Below are 23,833 nucleotides of genomic sequence, written 5' to 3'. Positions count from 1 at the left end.
CTCAGTTTTAATTCTGATCTGAAGTTCATTATTTTCCTTATGATAATTTTGAGTTTAAATTTTCTGTTGCTTTTCAAGTTTCTTGGTTTGTAAAGTTAGATTGTTTATTTGAGGTTTTTTTTTTTTTTTTTGACAGAGTCTCACTGTGTCGTCCAGGCTGGAGTGTAGTGGCACAATCTTGGTTCATTGCAACCTCCACCTCCTGGGTTCTAGCGATTCTTGTGCCTCAGCTTCCTGAGGAGCTGGGATTTCAGGCGCTCATCACCATGCTTGGCTAATTTTTTAGTAGAGATGGGGTTTTGCCATGTTGACCAGGCTGGTTTCGAACTCCTGACCTCAGGTGATCTACCTGCCTAGGTCTCCCAAAGTGCCGGGATTACAGGTGTGAGCCAGCACATCCGGCCTCCTTTTAGTATTAGTTTTGCTGTATTTCGGAAGTTTTTACATATTGTGTTTTTTGTTTGTCCAAAAGTATTTTTTAATTTCGTGTTTGATTCCCTTTTTGACCCAATGGTTGTTCCAAAGTGTGTTGTTTAATTTCCACATATTGGTGATGTTTCCATTTTCCTTTTTACTTTTATTGCCATCTTTTTCTATTCTAATTGCTAGTTTCATCCATTCTGGTCAGAAAATACATTTGGTATGATTTCAGTCTTCTTAAATTTCTAAAGACCTGTTTTGTGACCTAACATGTGAGCCTAGAGAGAGTTCCATGTGCCCCTGAGAATAGTATGTATTCTGCCACTGTTGGGGAGAATGTCCTGTATATGTCTATTAGTTTGATTTGGTCTGTAGTGTTGTTCAAGTCCTCTGTTTCCTTATTGATCTTCTATCTAGATGTTTTATCTATAATTAAATTGCAGTATTGAAGTTTCTTACTATTTTGTGTTGCTATTTCTTCAGTTTTGTCAGTGCTTGCATTACATATTTAGGTGCTCTAATGTTGGGTGCATATATATTTATTATTGTTATATCTTCCTAGTGAATTGTTACTTTTATCACTATAAAATGTTTTTCTTTGTGTTTTGTGGCAATTCTGACATAGAGTCTCTTTTCTTTGATATAAGTTTAGCTACCCCTGCTCTATGTGGTTACCATTTGCATGGAATATCTTTATTCATTCTTCACTTTCAGCCTACATATGTCCTTAGAACTATAGTGAGTCTCTTGTAGATAGCATACAGTTTAGTTTTGTTTTTGTTCTTGTTTTTATCCATTCAGTGTACTATGTGTTTTTGTTGGGGAGTTTAACATAATTACATTTAAAGTAATTCTTGATAGGGAAGGATTTACTGTGATTGTTTTAAATGTTTTTTGTCTTGTAGCTCTTTTGTCTGCCCTTTCTTGCTGTTTTCCTTTGTATTTTTTTGATTTTGTCTGTGTGTTGATGTTCTTTTATCCCTATTCCTTTTTCTTTTATGTAATTTCCTTCTATAGGTATTTGTTTATGGTTACCTTAGAGTGTACATAAAATACCTTGTAGTAATAACAGTATTTTTAAGCTGATAACAACTTAACGTCAATTACAAACAAAAACTCTTCACTTTAAGTTCTCCCATTACACAGTTTATGTTGTTGTGACAGTTTACAATCCATTAATACTGTGTATCTTTCAACATATTTTTTAGTTTGTTTTTGTTTTTGTTTTTGAGATGGAGTTTTGCTCTTGTCTAGGCTGGAGTGTAATGGTGCCATGGCTCACTGCAACCTCTGCCTCCTGGGTTCAAGTGATTCTTCTGCCTCAGCCTCCCGAGTAGCTGGGATTACAGGTGCCTGCCACCATGATTGCCTAATTTTTATATTTTTAGTGGAGACAGGGTTTCACCATGTTGTCCAAGCTGGTCTCAAACTCTTGACCTCAAGTGATCTGCCTGCCTCGGCCTCCCAAAGTGCTGGGATTACAGGTGTGAGCCACTGTGCCTGGCCTATAGTTATATTTTATGCTTTTTCTTCTAAATTTACACTAGAAGTGAAAGTGATTTACTCAGTACCATTAACAGCAACACAGTATTTTGCATTTATCTATATATTTATTCTTACTAATTAATTTTATACTTTCTTTTGCTCCTGTGTTGCTATCTAGCAGTCTTTCAAGTTGAAGAACTCCATTTCACATTTCTTAGAAGAAAGGTCTAGTCATGATGAACTCCCCTGCTTTTGTTTTTCTAGGAAAGTCTTAATGTCTTCTTCATTTTTAAAGGATAGTTTTGCCAGATATAGGATTCTTTCTTGGCAGTTTTTTCTTTCATTACTTTACTATGTCACCTCATTCCCTTCTGGCCTACAAGATTTCTGCTGAAAAATCCACTAATGGCCTGATGCGGGTTCCCTTGTGTGTGATGAGTTGCTGTCTTTCTTACTGCTTTTCAAAATTCTCTGTCTTTGTCTTTTGATAATTTGATTGTAATGTTTCTTGGTGTTGATTTCTTTCGATTCCTCTTACTTAAGATTCTTTGGGGTTCCTGCATGTGGACGTCCATTTCTTTCCCCAGATTTGGGAAAATTTCACCCACTACCTCTTTTAAATAAGCTTTTTGGTACTTTTTCTTTGCTCCTTGTGGGATTGCCGCAGTGTGTATATTGGTCTCTTGATGGTGTCTCATAAATCCCTTAAGCTTTATTCACTTGTATTTCTTTTTCTTTTTGCTCCTCTGACTTGATAAGGTAACCTGACTTTGAGTTTGTTGAATCTTCCTTCTCTTTGCTCTGATCTGCTGTTGCACTCCTCTGTTGCATTTTTCCATTAAGTTGGTGTATTCTTCAGCCCTGAAATTAGTGAGAAGACCTTCTTCACTAATTAACCTGGCCAGAGCTTTTTTGGGCCTCTCAAACTTTCATATTTGTTAAAACTGCTGTTTCTGTTGTTGTTAGCCCCCTGGTGTCTACACTGTGCTGGAGCCCATCAGTGTTCCAAAAGGGGAGAAAGAAGTGATTTGTTGGGCAATCCCTAGAAAAGCTGCAACATGTGACACGTGGTCCAACTGTTTCTCTTTTCAGGGCAAAGCTTGGAAGTGGTATTTTATTTATTTATTTATTTATTTTTTGTTTTTTTAAATCACTGTGTTAAACTGGGTAGAGGAACTGTGGCAAGTGTCTGAGCAATAGTTGGAACAGCCACCTTTGTTCTTTGTGGCCTTCAGGGATCTAGCATATACCAGCTCCATCTGTGCTCTGAGAGAGGAGAGAGAAAAGCCAGTTCCTTGGGTAGCTCCTAGAAAAATTGTAGCATTTGGTGTGTGGTCCTCCTTTGGGAGAAGCTAGGAGCCTTTTTTTTTTTTTTTTAAGTATTATTATTATTATCCATTTACTTTGCGTTGAGACAGGGTGAGGAGCTGTGGCAAGTGTCCACATGCTAGTTTAACCTGCCACCTTTGTTCTCTGAAACCCCCAGGGATCTAATATATTTCAGGTCCTATATGTCGTCAGAGACAGATGAGATAGAAGGTAGTCCCCTCAGGAAGCACTCTAAAAAACTGTAATATTGGATGTGTGGCCCAACTCTTTCTCTCCTCAGGGAGATGCTGAGAGCTGTTTCCTCCTGATCTTATATGCCATCTCATGGGTTGGGATTGTGGCGAGAAAGGATCTCCAGTTTTCCTACTGGTTTCAGTGTGGCTGGTTTTACAATTGCCTGCAATGTAGTAGCCTCTCACCTAGTTTCTGGATTTCTTACAAAGGGAATTGATTAATGTGTTACTGTTGAATTGCTGACTTTTTATAGGAAATTTGTTAGCCTCCAATAAAAGTTAAAATGCACATGCTTTTAGATCTAGTAATTCTACCTTTATGTAACTATCTTAGAGAAATATTTGTATATATGCACATGGGATGTGTACAGGGGTGTTTATTGCAGCACTGCCTGTTGGAGGAAGGAGAATCCAGGGCTTTCTGTTCTCCCATTTTGGTGATGCCATTCTGGCTTTTGTTTTTGTGTATAAATAAAATCAGATTTAATATTGTTTAAAATTGACTTAAAATCTGTTGTATGCAGATTTTTTTCTATTTCGATATCCTGGACATTTTTCTGTATCATTTTATTATGTAGACATCACCCTTTAATTTGCTGAACAGTATTCCAATACAAGGATTTACTATGATTTATTTAACCATACTCTAATTACTGTAATTAGTGTTTTCTGTTGTAAACAGTGCTGCAGTATACATCCTTGTACACACCTCACGTGTATATATATATAGATATACACACGTCATGTGTATATATACAAATATTTTTCTATGATAGTTATTGTACATAAAGGTAGAATTATTGGATCTAAAAGCATGTACATTTTAACTTACATCAGAGGCTAATGAATTTCCTATAAATAGTCTGGGTCAGTTTGCATTTCTGACAACAGTATATTATGCCATTGTGTATCCATAGTCTTACCAGCACAGGATAATATGTTTTCTTAATTTTGGCAAGCTGATGGGTAAAAAATAAGAAGATACTGTTTTAGTTTACAGATTTTCATGTGATTATAGGTTATAGGCATCATTTTCTTCTATGAATTATTATTTTATGTATTTTTTTGATCAGTTCTGTTGGTTCATTGAATCTTATTTTAAATTGATTTTTAGGCCTCTTTCTATAAGATGGACATAACTCCTTTGTTATATATGTTCTAATATTCTTTATTTATAGCTTATTTAACTTTTCATAGGTTACATTTTATGTTGAAATTTAAAATTTAAATGAAGGCAAATTTACTAATTTTTTTCCCATAATGGCTTCAGAAATTTGTATCTTTAGCTGGCTTTTAGTATTCTTATATGTAGATCATCATCATAGCCCCTCTACAAATTATTTTAGTTTTTGTTAAATTTAAAATTTTTATGTTAGCTCTTTGAGGAGGGGGCATGTGGAGTAAGCTTGGAAATTAAACTTATCCACTAATGATCAGTTGTTGTGGAACCATTTAAAAAGGTTCCTTTACGATAACCTAAGTTCTGATATACATTGTCTGTTTCCTGATTCCCTATTCTTTCATGAAGCCAACTGTCCTGCAGTGTTTTTGAACTGGCCAGCATTCACCTACAAATCTTTATACGTTTTTAATTGGGTAAATGCCCCAGAGTGGGATGACTTGGTTAGATGGTAAAGGTATTTAACTTTTCGAGAAACTCTCAAACTGTTTTCTAAAGTAATTGTACCATTTCTCATTTCCATCCTTAGTGTATGAGAGTTCTCATTGTTTCCTATCCTCACCAATACTTCATGTGGTGAGTCTTTTTAATTTTAGCCATTCTATTGAGTGTGAGGTGGTGCCTCATTGAGGTTTTATTTGCATTTCTTTAGTGACTAATGATGCGTTGAGTGTGTTTTCATGTGCTTATTTGCCATCAGGTTATCTTGTGGTGATATGACCGTTCACCTCTTTCCCCTCTTTAAAAAATTTTGATTACTTATTATTGAGTTTTGAGAATACTTTGTATATTCTGTATACAAGTTCTCTATCAGATTGTCAATATTTTTTCCAAGTTGTAGCTTGCCTTTAATTAGCTTAGCAGTATGTTTTGAAGAGCAGAACTTTTACATGTTGATGAAGTTTATTTTATAAACTTGTAATTTTATCGGTTGTTCTTTTGGTGTCCTATCTAAGGACTTCTTGCCTACTCCACAGTTGCAAAGGTTTTCTCCTAGAAGTTTTATAGTTTTAGGTTTCACATTTAGTTCCATGATGCATTTTGACTTTTTTTTTGGGTATATTTCAAGATGTGCATTAAAGTTCATTTATTTTTAAATGTTTATTATGAAATAATTATAGTCTGACAGGAAGTTGCAAAATAATATAGAGTCATGTACTTTTCACCCAGTTTTCCTTAGTGATAACACCTTATAAAGCTGTACCACAGAATACAGAACAGAACATTGACATTGCTATTTTAACAGAGAGGATGTCTCTGTGGGTGGGAGTTTTTTTTTTTTTTTTGAGACGGAGTCTCGCTCTGTCGCCCAGGCTGGAGTGCAGTGGCCGGATCTCAGCTCACTGCAAGCTCCGCCTCCTGGGTTTATGCCATTCTCCTGCCTCAGCCTCCCGAGTAGCTGGGACTACAGGTGCCCGCCACCACGCCCGGCTAGTTTTTTTTGTATTTTTTAGTAGAGATGGGGTTTCACCATGTTAGCCAGGATGGTCTCGATCTCCTGACCTTGTGATCTGCCCGTCTCGGCCTCCCAAAGTGCTGGGATTACAGGCTTGAGCCACCGTGCCCGGCCTGTGGTGGGAGTTTGGGGGTAAGAAGGAGCCATGGTGGCCCAGAGTATGGTGAGAGAAGCCAAGCAAGGTAAAAAGAGTGTTCAACTAGGGTGAAGAGCCACCCAACAGAGAAGTTAGACCCTGAGCATGAAGATAAATGTCTTTATGGATGCTAACCTCTCTGTGATCATCAGACGTACTGTTATGAACGGAATGTTTGTGCTTCCCTAAAACTCATGTGTTGGAACCCAACCACCAGCATGGCTACATTTGGAGATGGGGCCTTTAAGGAAGTAATTAAAGTTAAATGAGGTCATAAGGGTGGGGCTCTGATCCACTAGGATCAGTGTCCTTGTAAGAAGAGACACCAAACATCTTGCCTTCTCTCTGCCCACATGCACTGAGGAAGGGCTATGTTAGCACACAGAGAGAAGGCAGCCCTCTGCAAGCCAGGAAGAGAGTCCTCACCAGAAACGGAACTAGTAGGAACCTTGATCTTAGATTTCTAGCCTCAAGAACTATGAGAAAATAAATTTCTGTAGTTTAAACCTGTGGTATTTTGTTATGGCATTCTAAACAGACTAAGTAAGGCACATACTATATGATTTCTTTCCTTTGAAATATGTTGAGACCTAAATACTTGCATCTGAAGAGACACTGTTAAATCCAGAAACAGTAAGCGACTGTTTCTGGAGGGTAACTGCTACAATCATGTTAGAATGAAGTAGATTTTAGGTGTAAGGTAAGAATTTTATTAATGAATATTAATGTCAATAACTAATTTCTTTATTGACAGTCATTTTATGTTCACAGGAATGTGAATTGGACCCTTGCTGTGAAGGAAGTACCTGTAAGCTTAAATCATTTGCTGAGTGTGCATATGGTGACTGTTGTAAAGACTGTCGGGTAAGGAATTCCTCCTTCTTGGGAACAAAAAAAAAAAAAAAAAAGAAAAGGAAAATCTGTGTATATCAAAATTTATTTTTTGAGATTTCTGAGTGAGCACTATTTTTATTTTATGGTCATGGGAAAAATTTTATGCCACTTGTGTGTAATTTTAAAGCACATTCGTTTACATTAAATGGTCTGTTGAGATTGTTTTCTAAGTAGAAACATTTTTTTTTCTGATTTTTAGAGTAACATATATGCTTGTTAGCAATAATTAAATAACACAAAACCATAGAAAGTAGAGCATGAAAGAGCCTCTATCATTTTATACTCTTCAGGTAGCCATTGTTGATAATTTGTTAATATAATCACGTTTTTTCTATACAAATGTGATTGTATGTGTGTCTGTCTGTTCTTAAGTGGGTAAGCACAGATACATATATTTTTATTATCTGCTTTTTTCAATATGACACCATGAACTTTTTTTTTCCCATTCATGTAGTTCTATAATACATGGTTATTTAAGTAATATTACTTATACAGTTGTACCATAATTTCTTCAGTTAACTAATGATGGACATTTTGATTGCTTCCAATTACTGCTTATAAGAGAAATCACTGGTGCAGAATATTCATACTAAGTTTTGATATACATTTTATATATCTTTCACAAATGTGCCAGTCTGTACTTCTGCCAACAGTGTTATCAAATACTTGTTTCCTTATGCCAATATTGGTTACTAGTGAGCACTATACTCCTGGTTAGTTCAGTAGGTGTAAAGGGTTCTTGTATTTTTATTTAGTTTGCATTTCTTTTGGTTACAAATGAGGTCATGTTTCTTTACTTTCCATAGTTAGGACTTACATGAATTACCTATTGTTAGCCATTGTTCATTTTTCTATTGGGTTATTTAATCTTTTGTTATTGTTAGAATGCTTTGTAGATATAAATTCTGTGGTTTCACATTTGATTAATTTGTGGACATTATCCTGATACTTATGTTTAATTGCATTTTATTTCACTAGTTCCTTCCAGGAGGTACTTTATGCCGAGGAAAAACCAGTGAGTGTGATGTTCCAGAGTATTGCAATGGTTCTTCTCAGTTCTGTCAGCCAGATGTTTTTATTCAGAATGGATATCCTTGCCAGAATAACAAAGCCTATTGCTACAACGGCATGTGCCAGTATTATGATGCTCAGTGTCAAGTCATCTTTGGCTCAAGTAAGATATCATCATTTATAATTGATTGCTTTGATATTATTTATTTTTGATTTAGGTATTTTAAAAAAGGTAATGAAACATTATTGATAAAGTTGAGGCTCTCTTGTTTCTCATCATATTTCCTTTCTTCCTTCTTTGGAGGCTGTCATGATCATGAATTTAATATGCACAGATTCAGTTGATGTTTTCTAATTTTTCTGTCTATATCTTTTTATGTTTTTTGTGTATCGTTTACACACACGCACAGATACATTTGTAGTATCCTCTAGTTTTAAAAATGTTGAATTGTGCACATGGGTCTGCTGTTTGCATTGTTCACTCAGAATTTTCTTGAAATTCATCTATATTGATATATTTATATCGTAGTATATTAAAGTATTCCATTAGATAAATGGATCATGATTTAGTTATTCTCTTACTGATAGATATTTGGGATTTAAAAACAATTTATGTATTTTTACTTTTTAAAGTTCTTATTTTTATCGAGGGCATACACATAAAGAGCCAAATTATTGTATAATGCATAGTATGAACAAATAAGGACTGTTCCCACCCAGTATTCCTATCACTTGAGTCAGTTTTACCTTTTCTGGCTAAGATTTTTGTTAACTTGTGCTAAGTTTTTAGATAATCTCTTGGCAATGCTACGTTTTTATTTTTTTGTTCTAGGCATTAGTTATTAATTTTTCACTATAGAAGATAAGTTAGTTTTCTTTCCTTCTCTTCTTTCAACCCTTAACAACTCCCGTCATACCTATGCTCATTTTCCATTCTTCATCCTCCCAATATGGATTAATTGTAATTTTAGTTAGGGCAGTGTTGACTGTGTATTGTATAATGGCCACATTAATGCTCTTCACAACTAAACTATATAGTAAGTTATAATTACTTTCCTGATTTCTCTAGAGTTACTAATTCTGTATCTGTTTTTCTCTCTGTCTTTTGGTTTGGTTAATTTCCTATGTACTTTCCATTAATTAACTTGTATATTGTTAACCATTGGCCTGATTGTGCCTTCAGTTGATTAGTGGCATCGAGTATTCTATTTATTTCAATTTGTTCAAATAAGTCTGAACAGAAGTCCTCTGTTCCTCTTCAGTCTTGACTGGTTTCCCTCTGTATAGTTAGTGTTCTCCAGATAAATGGAACCATTGTGTTGTGTGTTTATGTATACAGTTGTGTACCACATAACAACATTTTGGTCAGTGAGAGACTGCATATACAACAGTGGTCTAATAAAATTATAAGGCTGTATTTTTACTGTAATGTTTCTATGTTTAGATATGTTTAGATATCTTTTCTATGTTTAGATATGTTTATATGCCATTGTGTTACCGTTGCCTACAGTATTTAGTCCAGTGTCATGGTGTACACATTTGTAGGCTAGGAGCAGTAGGCTGTACCACATAGCCCAGATGTGTAGTAGGCTATACCACCTAGGTTTGTTTAAGTGCACTCTGTGATGTTTGCACAATGACAAAATCACCCAACAACTCGCTTCTCAGATCATATCCCTGTTGTTAAGTGACACATTACTGTAGATACTACTGTATATATAATCTGGAGGACTTGTTACATGAATCTAATATTAATATATAATACATAATTTACATATATACTATATTAAAATGTAATCTTATGTATTTATTACATGAAAATCGAATATATTCTCCTGGAGGACTCTGATATATTAGATTCATGTAATAAATCCTGCATAATAGCACGAGCCCATATATGAATTGGCTGTGTGATTGTGGAGGCTGCTAAGTGTCAGATCTGCAGGGAGAGTCAGCAATCTGGAGACCCTGTAGAGCTGATGGTATAGTTCCAATTAGAAGTCTGGCAGGCTCATGACCGTGGAAGAGCTAGTGTTTCAGTTCAATTCCAGAGGCAGGAAAACAGCTGATGTCTCACTCCAAAGACCTTCAGGAAGACTTTTCTCTTACTTCAGAGAGGACTGGCCTTTTTGTTCAAGTTTAAGATTGATTGGATGAGGCCTAACTCCAATAGGGAGGGCAATCTGCTTTACGCAGTCTACTGATTTCAGTGTTAATCTCATCCAAAATCACCCTTACAGAGACATCCGTAATTACGTTTGATTAAATATCTAGGAATTCTGTGGATCAAATTAACCTTACTAAAAAGGGTAAAATTAACCCTAATCAAAAATCCACTCCTTGTCAACTAGACACCTTGTTAAACCATACCAAATCTCCAAATGTGGACCTTGTTAAGGGCATAATTCCACCTAGCATGATATAATACCACTGTCCTGCATACAAATAAAACCTCACTAACCTTTTTCCCAGAAAAGGAGGTAAAGTCTTTGAGTGATGTTTATTCTTCTTCTTGATATCCCATAACTTAAATACTGGGATATAAAATGAATAATACTTAAATACTATAATATCAAGTCAATATATCTTATGTTGCATGATAAAGGTATAAGGAATGAAAACATTTGCTCAATACATGTGTGTGTGTATGCACACACACATACACACATGCAGCTATCCTTAATGAAACAGTCTTTGTTTCTGTAACTGGTCACGTGGTTGTAGCTGGTATTTATAACTAACTTCCACCCGTTCTGTATTCCCTTTGCCTTCAGCAAGCACATTAGCTGTTTGTGGTTCTTTATCTGTTAGGGTGACCCAAACTGTCATTCTTGAAGGGTCTGGGCCATTTGTAATCCTGCCTAGATTGGGTTGTTATAGTTTTCCATTGAACTTAAACTCGATCATGGAGGATGGTAACACTAAGAGATGCCCTAAGGGATCTCTGGCATTCTAGACATACTCTTCCTTGCCTCCATTGTGGAGTAGTAGGCCAATTTTCCTTTGGTAGTTCGGATCAGTAATTCTACCTGGCACAGAAACTGCCTTCTTTGCCTGTTGACTCAGAGGTATGAGGAGCCATTGTGACTGGGCTGCTGGCTTAATTTCTAGTTCAGTGGAATCATTATTGTGGCTCCTGGTGGCAGCAGTCCTCCCTTTGGAACTAAGGCCTCTAGTCCAGTAGAGCATAAAGTCATGGGAACAGGAAACAAAATTTTGCTAGTGGGTCACTATGGATAATGTTGTGTGGTGTTCCTCCCATTTCCACCCCTTGATACCTGGACACATGAATCCTGGTTATGGAAAAAACAGCATTAGATGTTGGCTGCTGATTGAGAGCATATACAGCCTTTCGGAGAACCTTGCCCCAGCACTGTAAGGTATTGCTGCTTAGTAGCACTGTAACTGAGTCTCCAAAAGGCATTTCCACCATGCTGTCAGCCAGCTGCTTCAGGATGGTGGGGAAGGAACATGGTAAGACGAGTGAATTCCATGTGCATGGTCCCATTACCTCACTTTTTTGCTATCAAGTGAATTCTTTGGTTTGAAGTAGTGCTGTGTAGAATATTATGATGGTGGGGGAGGAATTTTGTACATCCACAGAAGGTAGTTTGGTAGTTCACAGGAGTGTTGCTACAGGGATGGCAAATCTATATCAAGAGTGCGTGTCTATCCCAGTAAGAACAAAGCACTGCCTCTTTCATGATGGAAGGGGAAAAATCAGCCTGCCACCAGGCAGCTGACTGACTAACCTAGGGAATGGTGTCATACTGGGGACTCAGGATTGGACTTTGCTACTGATGAATTTGGGCACTTAGCAGCAGCAATAGCCAGGTCAGTTATTGAGAGGAAGTCCATGATGCTGAGCCCATGCATTGCCTCCAGCTCTGCCACTGTGAGTACTTGTTTCCTGAGCACATGGATGAGAACAGTTGGCTGGGGAAAGAATGAGTCATCCTATCTACTTGATTATTAAAATTCTCCTCTACTGAGGTCACCCTTTGGTGAACATTCACATGGGACACAAATATCTTTGCCATACAACCCAGTCATTGGCCGTAGCCCATAAACTGGTAATCACATCTGGCTATTTCTTCTTCCAAGGAAAGTGAACGACCAGCTGCACTTCAGGGATGTCCCAGAAAGGGGCTGCAGTGCTACAGTCATCCACTTTTGGTTCTTCATATCATGTAGAACCATCTGCAAACCAGGTCTCTGTCTTCTTTTCCATTGTTACCTGCTGGGTAGGAAATTCCCCATGAGGTCATACTTGCTGACTAGGAGAGAAAATGTAGTGTAGCAGGAGTGGGGAGCAGGGGCTTCTGGGGTACTTCTTTATGTAACTTGTGCCTTCCAGGCCTTGGTTGGGCCCAATTACATATGTAGCACTTCCATTTCATGATGGGGTGCTGCTGCACATGCTCAGCTTTATAGCTTGGTGAGTCAGATGACATCCAGTTTATGATGGGCAACTCAGGTTGAATGGTAACTTGGTGAGTGGCCCATGGTTACATGTTCAGTTTCTCCTTTAAGGCCCAGTAGCAGGCCAACAGTTTTTTCTCAAAAGGAGAGTAGTTATTCACAGAGGATCACAAGGCTTTGCTCCAAAATCCTAAATGCCTGCACTGCACCTGACCTATAGGGAACTGTCAGAGGCGCTAAACAGCATTTCTGTCTGTAACTGCTGGTTCAAGCACTGTTTGATTTCTGTCTGTAACTGCTGCTTCAAACACCACTTGATCAAGTGGGCTAAGCAGCAGAGCGTCTTGCCTGACAGCCTGGATCTATTGCAGAGTTTCCCTTTGTTCTGGGCCTTGCTCAAAACTAGCGGCTTTTTGGGTCGCTGGGTAAATGGGCCAGAATTACACAACCAAATGAGGAATATTTTGCCTTCAGAAATCCAGATGGACCACTCAACATTGTGCCATTCTGTTGGTTGTGGGAGTGGCCAGATGCAACTTCTCCTTCCCCTTAGAAAGGATATCTTGACATGCCCCACACCACCGGACATCTAGAAATTTCACTGGTAGAAGGCACCTGAATTTTTGTCAGATTTATTTTCTACTTTCTGTTGTGCAGATATCTTGCTAGTATCAAGAATAGTTGCTGCTTCTTGCTCACTAGGTCTAATGAGCATAATGTCTTCAATGACTAGTGTGATATTTTGTGGAAGGAAAAGGTAATCAAGATCCCCCAAACTAAATTATGACATGGGGCTCTAGAGTTGATATTCTTCCTAAGTAGGACAGTGAAGGTGTATTGCTGGCCTTGCCAGCTGAAAGCAGCTGCTTCTGTGTGGATGGGTATAGGTAAAGGTATTTTTCAGATCATAGCTGCATACCATGTATTAGGGGGTGTGTTAATTTGCTCAAGCAATGAAATACATTTGGTACAGCAGCTTCAATTGGAGTCACCACTTAGCTAAGCTTATAATAATCCACTGTCATTCTCCAAGATCTGTCTGTCTTCTGCACAGGCCAAATAGGCAAGTTGAATGGAGATGTGATGAGAGTCCCCACCCCTGCATCTTTCAAGTCCTTGATGTTGACACAAATCTCTGCAGTCCCTTCAGAGATGTGGTATTGCTTTTGGCTTACTATTTTCCTAGGTAGAGGCACTTTCTAGTGGGTTCCACCTGGCCTTTGTTACCATAATGGCCATCACTCCACAGGTCAGGGAACCAGTGTGGCGATTCTGCCAGCTGTTGAGTGTGGTCTGTTTCAATTATGCATTCTGGAACTGTGGGAAAAAACCCACAAGGTGGGTTCAGGGACCCACTAGGCCTGCTGTGAGATGGACCTGAGGTAAAACTTCATTAATCACCTGACCTTCATAAGCCCCTACTCTGACTTTTTGGCCACAGTGACATTTTGGGTTTGCTGAATTATTTCAGTATAGGTTTCTGTGTTCCTGAAAGGTCTAATTGTTTTCTCAGTGCACAGTGTCTTAGTCTGATCAATTCTGTCTCAGTCTATTTTGTGCTATTATAACAAAATGCTACAGACCAGGTAATTAGTAGTGAACAGAAATTTATTGACTTCTGGAGACTGGGAAGTCGAGATAAAGGTGCTGCCACCTGATGAGGGTTGTTTTGCTGAGCCATCACATGACAGAAGGTGGATGGGCAAGAGACAAAGTGGGGCCAAACGCACCCTTTGATAACAATATTAATCTTATCCCAGAGGGCAGAGCCATCATGGCCTAATCACCTCTTAAAGGTCCCACCTCTTAATACTGTCACAATGGCAATTAAATTTCAACATGAATTTTAGAGGGGACAAACATTTAAACCATAGCTGGCTGCTCTAACAAGATGTACTGTAGACTGTGTGGCTTAAATGGCAGACACTTACTTCTCAGAGTTCTGGAGTCTGGGAGTCTGAGATCAGAGTGCCAGTCAATTTGGTTCTTGGTGAGGGATCTCTCCCTTCTTCTTATAAGATTGCCAGTCCCATCATAAGGGTCTCATCCTCATGATCCCACCTAACTCTGATTACCTCCCAAAGGGCCCATCTCCAAATACCATTGGGGTTAGGGCTTCAACAGATGAATTGTGGGGTACACAAACATTGAAGGGGTACACATACATTCAGTGCATAACCATTGCCCTGGTAGAAGGCCATAGGTCCCTTGGAAATGTCTGGTATAATGATTAATAGTATAAATTTTTGGCAGCATATGGGAGGGTTCTTCCTTAAGGAGATCTACTCTGCCTTTATTTGAGAGTTTCTGTTTCTGTAAACCGGCTCAAGTCAAGGAATTGGTTAAGAGGCTGTGACCTTCTGTTTTTATGATTCAAATTAGACTCGTTTACTTGGCCTAGAGTTTTCTTATTTGGTACGGATCAAGTAAGACTATGGGAAGCTGCCTATCTTGCTTCTACTCTAGACAGAAACAGTGTGATCAACTAGCCAATGCTGTAAGTTTTTACATGGGTCAGGTTATTGTGATTGCTGCTTTGACTCTGCTCTCCATTATGGTAACTATGCCCACCTTGCCTTTGGTGGTTGAATGTTGACACTTTCCTATCATCTAGGATCTGATACTTTCATTGCATTTAAGTTTCCCAACTCAGTGGCCATTGCTCCTACTACAAGGTCTGCCCTTTAGATAAGAGTGATCACAGAGCTTTTCAAGGATGCTAGGCCTCCCTTACAAATATATTTCCTACAGTCTTGGTAAAAGGTGTGTTTTCCGAATTCCTCCAGGGTGGGTAAATACATCTGAAGTGACAAATTGACTCCAACATTTTAGTCTCCCTCAGACTTTGGATCCCTTTCTCTGCATTAAACTGAGACAGGCCCTGCATTCCTGACTTGCTCACTGTGAGCTGCCTTTTGAGTCACATTTCAGCCAGTTAGCCGAACAAACTGTTAGAGACCTTTCTAACTCCCTGAATGGCAACATTCAGTGCAGAGTCTCAGACTTGTGAGTCCTCATCAATAAATTCATCCCAATCCAACTTTATATTCCTCCCACCATTATCTCACACCCTTAATATCCCTTCCCACACATGTTCCCTGGATTTTTTTCTGTAAATTAGAAAATTCAAGTAGTCTTGGAGTGTGGTGAACCTCCTCAGGGGTCGTGTTTAGTATTTCACCTTTAGGGGCATTTTCTATGACTTGAGTCTAGTTATAGGTTTAGAAGCAATGAGATATTTTAGAGGTGGATCCTGAGGGAAATCGGCATTGTCGTGCATGGCACCTGCCTCCGGGGAGGCTATTACAGTTTCCGCAGGCAATGTAGGGTTAGTCCCCTCAGATGGTGGAGACACTGTTTCCACTGGCAAAGACGACTCATCAGAATTTAGAGGCTCAGCCAGGTGCCTGTAATCCCAGCACTTTGGGAGATGAGGCAGACAGATCACTTGAGGTCAGGAGTTCGAGACCAGCCTAGCCAACATGGCGAAACCCTGTCTCCATTAAAAACACAAAAATTAGCCAGGCGTAGTGGTGCACTCCTGTAGTCCCAGCTACTTGGGAGGCTGAGGCAGGAGAATCGCTTGAACCTGGGAGGTGGAGGTTGCAATTAGCTGAGATCGTGCCACTGCACTCCAGCCTGGGCAACAGAGCAAGACTCTATCTCAAAACAAACAAACAAACACAGACAAACAGTTTAGAGGCTCAGTGTACCCAGCTTTATCAAAGTCTCCCCACATGTCCTCATTCCAACTTTCAAGAACCAGTTCCTTGCCGGTCAGTACCCTCAATTTAACAGTAGATACCCTACAAGGCTAGGAGTTCAATTTGCTTTCAGCCAGTCACAGGATAAGATTCTAGGTTTGATTTTCAACAGTCTCAGCTCTGCAACTACTGGTGATATGGCTGTCCTTTAGGGCACACAGAGAAAATTTCAGGTCACTTATATGGTGCTTTTTTTTTTTTTTAAATTATACTTTATGTTCTAGGGTACATGTTTACAACATGCAGGTTTGTTACACAGGTATACATGTGCCATGTTGGTGTGCTGCACCCATTAACTTGTCATTTACATTAGGTATATCTCTTAATGCTATCCCTCCCCCCTCCCCCCACCCCACAACAGGCCCAGGTGTGTGATGTTCCCCTTCCTGTGTCCAAGTGATCTCATTGTTCAGTTTCCACCTATGAGTGAGAACATGTGGTATTTGGTTTTCTGTTCTTGCAATAGTTTGCTGAGAATGATGGTTTCCAGCTGCATCCATGTCCCTACAAAGGACATGAACTCATCCTTTTTTATGGCTGCATAATATTCCATGGTGTATATGTGCCACATTTTCTTTATCCAGTCTATCATTGATGGACATTTGGGTTGTTTCCAAGTCTTTGCTATTGTGAACAGTGCTGCAATAAACTTATGTGTACATGTGTCTTTACAGTAGAATGATTTGTAATCCTTTGGGTATATGCTCAGTAATGGGATTGCTGGGTCAAATGGTATTTTTGGTTCTAGATCCTTGAAGAATTGCCACACTGTCTTCCACGATGGTTGAACTAGTTTACAGTCCCACCAACAGTGTAAAAGTGTTCCTATTTCTCCACATCCTCTCCAACACCTGTTGTTTCCTGACTTTTTAATGATTGCCATTCTAACTGGTGTGAGATGGCGTCTCATTGTGGTTTTGATTTGCATTTCTCTGATGGCTAGTGATGATGAGCATTTTTTCATGTCTGTTGGCTGCATAAATGTCTTCTTTTGAGAGGTGTCTGTTTATATCCTTTGCCGACTTTTTGATGGGTTTTTTTTTTTCTTGTAAATTTGTTTGAGTTCTTTGTAGATTCTGGATATTAGCGCTTTGTCAGATGAGTAGATTGCAAAACTTTTCTCCCGTTCTGTAGGTTGCCTGTTCACTCTGATGGTAGTTTCTTTTGCTGTGCAGAAGCTCTTTAGTTTAATTAGATCCCATTTGTCAATTTTGGCTTTTGTTGCCGTTGCTTTTGATGTTTTAGACATGAAGTCCTTGCCTATGCCTGTGTCCTGAATGGTATTTCTTAGGTTTTCTTCTAGGGTTTTTATGGTTTTAGATCTAACATTTAAGTTTCTAATCCATCTTGAATTAATTTTTGTATGAGGAGTAAGGAAGGGATCCAGTTTCAGCTTTCTACTTACGGCTAACCAGTTTTCCCAGCACCATTTATTAAATAGGGAATCCTTTCCCCATTTCTTGTTTTTGTCAGGTTTGTCAAAGATCGGATGGTTGTAGATGTGTGGTATTATTTCTGAGGGCTCTGTTCTGTTCCATTCGTCTATATATCTGTTTTGGTAACAGTACCATGCTGTTTTGGTTACTGTAGCCTTGTAGTATAGTTTGAAGTCAGGTAGCGTGATGCCTCCAGCTTTGTTCTTTTGACTTAGGATTGTCTTGGCAATGCGGGCTCTTTTTTGGTTCCATATGAACTTTAAAGTAGCTTTTTCCAATTCTGTGAAGAAAGTCATTGATAGCTTAATGGGGATGGCATTGAATCTATAAATTACATTGGGCAGTATGGCCATTTTCATGATATTGATTCTTCCTATCCATGACCATGGAATGCTCTTCCATATGTTTGTGTCCTCTTTTATTTCACTGAGCAGTGGTTTGTAGTTCTCCTTGAAGTGGTCCTTCACATCCCTTGTAAGTTGGATTCCTAGGTATTTTATTCTCTTTGAAGCTATTGTGAATGGGAGTTCATTCATGATTTGGCTCTCTGTTTGTCTGATACTGGTGTGTAAGAATGCTTGTGATTTTTGCACATTAATTTTGTATCCTGAGACTTTGCTGAAGTTGCTCATCAGCTTGAGGAGATTTTGGGCTGAGATTATGGGGTTTTCTAAATAGACAATATGTCATCTGCAAATAGGGACAATTTGACTTCTTCTTTTCCTAATTGAATACCCTTTATTTCTGTCTCTTGCCTGATTGCCCTAGCCAGAATTTCCAACACTATGTTGAATAGGAGTGGTGAGAGAGGACATCCTTGTCTTGTGCCAGTTTTTAAGGGGAATGCTTCTAGTTTTTGCCCATTCACTATGATATTGGCTGTGGGTTTGTCATAAATAACTCTTATTATTTTGAGATATGTTCCATCAATACCGAATTTATTGAGAGTTTTTAGCATGAAGGGTTGTTGAATTTTGTCAAAGGCCTTTTCTGCATGTATTGAGATAATCATGTGGTTTTTGTCTTTGGTTCTGTTTATATGCTGGATTATGTTTATTGATTTGCATATGTTGAACCAGCCTTGCATCCCAGGAATGAAGCCCACTTGATCATGGTGGATAAGCTTTTTGATATGCTGCTGGATTCAGTTTGTCAGTATTTTACTGAGGATTTTTGCATCGATGTTCATCGGGGATTTTGGTCTACAATTCTCTTTTTTTGTTGTGTTTCTGCCAGGCTTTGGTATCAGGATGATGTTGGCCTCATAAAATGAGTTAGGGAGGATTCCCTCTTTTTCTATTGATTGAGATACTTTCAGAAGGAATGGTACCAGCTCCTCCTTGTACCTCTGGTAGAATTCAGCTATGAATCTGTCTGGTGCTGGACTTTTTTTGTTTGGTAGGCTATTAATTACTGCCTCAATTTCAGAGCCTGCTATTGGTCTATTCAGGGATTCAACTTCTTCCTAGTTTAGTCTTGGGAGAGTGTATGTGTCCAGGAATTTATCCATTTCTTGTAGGTTTTCTAGTTTATTTGCGTAGAGTTGTTTATAGTATTCTCTGATGGTAGTTTGTATTTCTGTGGGGTCGGTGGTGATATCCCCTTTATCATTTTTTATTGCGTCTATTTGATTCTTCTCTCTTTTCTTCTTTATTAGTCTTGCTAGCGGTCTGTCAATTTTGTTAATCTTTTCAAGAAACCAGCTCCTGGATTCATGGATTTTTTGAAGGTTTTTTTGTGTCTTTATCTCCTTCAGTTCTGCTCTGATCTTAGTTATTTCTTGCCTTCTGCTAGCTTTTGAATGTGTTTGCTCTTGCTTCTCTAGTTCTTTTAATTGTGATGTTAGGGTGTCAATTTTAGATCTTTCCTGCTTTCTCTTGTGGGCATTTATGCTATAAATTTCCCTTTATACACTGCTTTAAATGTGTCCCAGAGATTCTGGTATGTTGTATCTTTGTTCTCATTGGTTTCAAAGAATATCTTTATTTCTGCCTTCATTTTGTTACGTACCCAGTAGTCATTCAGGAGCAGGTTGTTCAGTTTCCATGTAGTTGAGCGGTTTTGATTGAGTTTCTTAGTCTTGAGTTCTAGTTTGATTGCACTGTGGTCTGAGAGACAGTTGGTTATAATTTCTGTTCTTGTACATTTGCTGAGGAGTGCTTTACTTCCAACGATGTGGTCAGTTTTGGAATAAGTGCGATGTGGTGTTGAGAAGAATGTATATTTTGTTGATTTGGGGTGGAGAGTTCTGTGGATGTCTATTGGGTGTGCTTGGTGCAGATTGAATTCAATTCCTGGATACCCTTGTTAACATTTTCTGTCTCGATCTAATGTTGACAGTGGGGTGTTACAGCCTCCCATTATTATTGTATGGGAGTCTAAGTCTCTTCGTAAGTCTCTAAGGACTTCCTTTATGAATCTGGGTGCTCCTGTATTGGGTGCGTATATATTTAGGATACTTAGCTCTTCCTGTTGAATTGATCCCTTTACCATTATGTAGTGGTCTTCTTTGTCTCTTTTGATCTTTGATGGTTTAAAGTCTGTTTTATCAGAGACTAGGATTGCAACCCCTGCCTTTTTTTTTGTTTTCCATTTGCTTGGTAGATCTTCCTCCAAATCTTTATTTTGAACCTATGTGTGTCTCTGCTCGTGAGATGGGTCTCCTGAATACAGCATACTGATGGGTTTTGACTCTTTATACAATTTGCCAGTCTGTGTCTTTTAATTGGACCATTTAGCCCTTTTACATTTAAGGTTAATATTGTTGTGTGTGAATTTGATGCTGTCATTATGATGTTAGCTGGTTAATTTGCTCATTAGTTGATGCAGTTTCTTCCTAGCATTGATGGTCTTTACATTTTGGCATGTTTTTGCAATGACTGGTACCGGTTGTTCCTTTCCATGTTTAGTGCTTCCTTCAGGATCTCTTGTAGGGCAGGCCTGGGGGTGAAAAAATCACTCAGCATTTGCTTGTCTGTAAAGGATTTTATTTTTTCTTCACTTGTGAAACTTTGTTTGGCTGGATATGAAATTCTGGGTTGAAAATTCTTTTCTTTAAGAGTGTTCAATATTGGTCCCCACTCTCTTCTGGCTTGTAGAGTTTCTGCCGAGAGATCTGCTGTTAGTCTGATGGGCTTCCCTTTGTGGGTAACCCTACCTTTCTCTCTGGCTGCCCTTAACATTTTTTCCTTCATTTCAACTTTGGTAAGTCTTACAATTATGTGTCTTGGAGTTGCTCCTCTCGAGGAGTATCTTTTTGGCGTTCCCTGTATTTCCTGAATTTGAATGTTGGCCTGCCTTGCTAGGTTGGGGAAGTTCTGCTGGATAATATCCTGCAGAGTGTTTTCCAACTTGGTTCCATTCTCTCCATCACTTTCAAGTACACCAATCTGACATAGATTTGGTCTTTTCATATAGTCCCATATTTCTTGGAGTCTTTGTTCATTTCTTTTTACTCTTTTTTTCTCTAAACTTCTCACTTCATTTCATTCATTTGTTCTTTAATCAAATGAAAAGAGTAAAGATACTCTTTCTTCCAGTTGATTGAGTTGGTTACTGAAGCTTGTGCATTTGTCATGTAGTTCTCGTGTCATGGTTTTCATCTCTATCAGGTCGTTTATGGACTTCTCTGCATTGGTTATTCTAGTTATCCATTCGTCAATTCTTTTTTTCAAGGTTTAGTTTCTTTGCGCTGGGTTCGTAGTTCCTCCTTTAGCTCTGAGAAGTTTGATTGGCTGAAGCCTCCTTCTCTCAACTTGTCAAAGTCATTCTACGTCCAGCTTTGTTCCGTTGCTGGCAGAGAGCTGTGTTCCTTTGGAGAGGGAGAGAAACTCTGATTTTTTGAATTTCCAGCTGTTCTGCACTGCTTTTTCCCCATCTTTGTGGTTTTATCTACCTTTGGTCTTTGATGATGGTGACATACAGATGGAGTTTTGGTGTGGATGTGCTTTCTCTTAGTTTTCCTTCAACAGTCCGGACCCTCAGCTGTAGGTCTGTTGGAGTTTGCTTGAGGTCCACTCCTGTGAGGCTATTCCCAGTTAGGCCCTCCCAGTTAGGCTACTTGGGGATCGGGGACCCACTTGAGCAGGCAGTCTGTCCGTTCTCAGATCTCAACCTCCTTGCTGGGAGAATCACTACTCTCTTCAGTGCTGTCAGACAGGGACATTTACATCTGCAGAGGTTTCTGCTGCTTTTGGTTTAGCTATGCCCTGTCCCCAGAGGTGGAGTCTACAGAGGCAGGCAGGCCTCCTTGAGCTGTGGTGGGCTCCACCCAGTTTTAGCTTCCAGGTCGCTTTGTTTACCTACTTAAGCCTCAGCAATGGCGGGCACCCCTCCCCCAGCCTTGCTGCCACCTTGCAGTTAGATGTCAGACTGCTGTGCTAGCAATGAGGGAGGCTCTGTGGGCGTGGGACCCTCCTAGCCAGGCACGGGATATAATCTCCTGGTGTCCCGTGTGCTAAGACCCTTGGTAAAGTGCAGTATTAGGGTGGGAGTGACCCGATTTTCCAGGTGTTGTATGTCACAGTTTCCCTTGGCTAGGAAAAGGAATTCCCTTCCCCCTTGCGCTTCCCCGGTGAGGCAATGCCTCACCCTGCTTCGGCTCTTGCTGGTTGGACTGCACCCACTGTCCTGCACCGACTGTCCGACACGCCCCAGTGAGATGAATCCGGAACCTCAGTTGGAAATGCAGAAATCACCCGTCCTCTGTGTTGCTCACGCTGGGAGCTGGAAGCTGGAGCTGTTCCTATTTGGCCGTCTTGGTGCCCCACCCCACTTATATGGTACTTGAACTAGGAATCCCTGAGTTTATCACCTTCTTTCCCTACTTTGTCCGGTAAAGTAAGTAGCAACCACGCAATCTCCTGCTGTTAGTATGAGAAAAAGTTTTGAAGGTATCCTATACATAGTTACCCAGATCCTTGCTTCTCGTAAATGTCTGATTAGGAGTCTATAGTGATGATATGTTTTTGTACTGCAATTACCATATCATGCTATGAACTATCAGTACTGTGTTTACTTTTGGAAATAGAGTTGTAGGTGTCTTTAAAAATCTAATCAGATTAGATAGCCCATTCTAGAAACCTTGGAATTGATTCAGAAAACTCATTCTCAAAGTTCTGTTCCTCTGGAACCCCTGTTGGTCCAAAATCTGAATTAGACTGCAGAAAAACAATGTCAATTGGATATATACATATTATGTATATATTTATTCATTTATTATAAGCAGTTGGCTCATGCGATTATGGTAAGCAACTGAAAATCCAGATTTGTAGGATGGTTTGGCAAGCTGGAGACACAGAAGAGATGATAGTTTAGTTCCAGTCCAAGTTTGAAGGCCTGAGAACCAGGATTGCCAATAGTGTAATCAGTATTTATCCTGAGATCTTTCACCATAGTCTGAAGGTGAATCGTTGGCTCTTTCCCTTTTGAGTCTCCTGTTTGCATTTCCCGTATTATCCTTTTTCTTGGTTTATTTCCTCCTTTCATGGAACTTTCGTTTCAGTAGTTTCCTTAGATAGGGTAAATTAGAGGTAAATTTTTTGAGATCCTTCAACTGTGAAAATGCTTTTATTTGGACTAAATCCTTGATTGATGGGGATGGAAATCATTTTCTGTCACAGTTTTGAAGCCATTGCTTTATTGTCTTGTAGTTTACAGAGTTGCTGTTGAAAAGTATGAAGCCGTTCTGATTTTTGTACCTAGGGTTTCCCTTATCCCCTCTGAAGAAGCTTGGAGAATGATCTCTTCAAGGTGATATGCCTTGATGTGGGTTTGTTTTTATTCACCTTGCTGTGTAATTGGTGGGTACATTCAATCTGGGAATTCATTTTTTTTTTAGTTCCGGAAATTTCTTCCCTTTCATTTTTTTGATGTGATTTCTTTTCCTGGATCACATATTATTTGGATATTGGATTTCCTAGATTTCCTTGGATATTGGATTTCCTTATCTTTTCTGTCTTTTTATCTGTGTGGTTTTTTTTTTGTTTGTTTTTTTTTTGACCTACTGTCTGAGCAACTTCTTCAACTTTATCTTTTAACTCTTTTATTGCGGTTTTCATTTCAGGCA

The 23,833-nt window shown here is 39.0% G+C and overlaps 1 protein-coding gene across 1 annotated transcript in view; it reads left to right on the top strand.

Moving 5' to 3' along the window:
- ADAM9 (ADAM metallopeptidase domain 9) overlaps positions 1 to 23,833 on the top strand; it is a 113,066-nt gene that overhangs the window by 51,784 nt on the left and 37,449 nt on the right. The window contains exons 13-14 of the mRNA XM_050801305.1: positions 7,011 to 7,103; positions 8,112 to 8,307. Coding sequence (XP_050657262.1) covers positions 7,011 to 7,103; positions 8,112 to 8,307 — 289 coding nt within the window. The remainder of the gene's footprint in view (positions 1 to 7,010; positions 7,104 to 8,111; positions 8,308 to 23,833) is intronic.

The sequence above is a fragment of the Macaca thibetana genome, chromosome 8 (genome assembly GCF_024542745.1).
Source record: "Macaca thibetana thibetana isolate TM-01 chromosome 8, ASM2454274v1, whole genome shotgun sequence".
Lineage (NCBI taxonomy): Eukaryota > Metazoa > Chordata > Mammalia > Primates > Cercopithecidae > Macaca > Macaca thibetana.
Note: the sequence above shows the minus strand (reverse complement) of the source record. Positions and strands in the feature narration are given on the sequence as shown.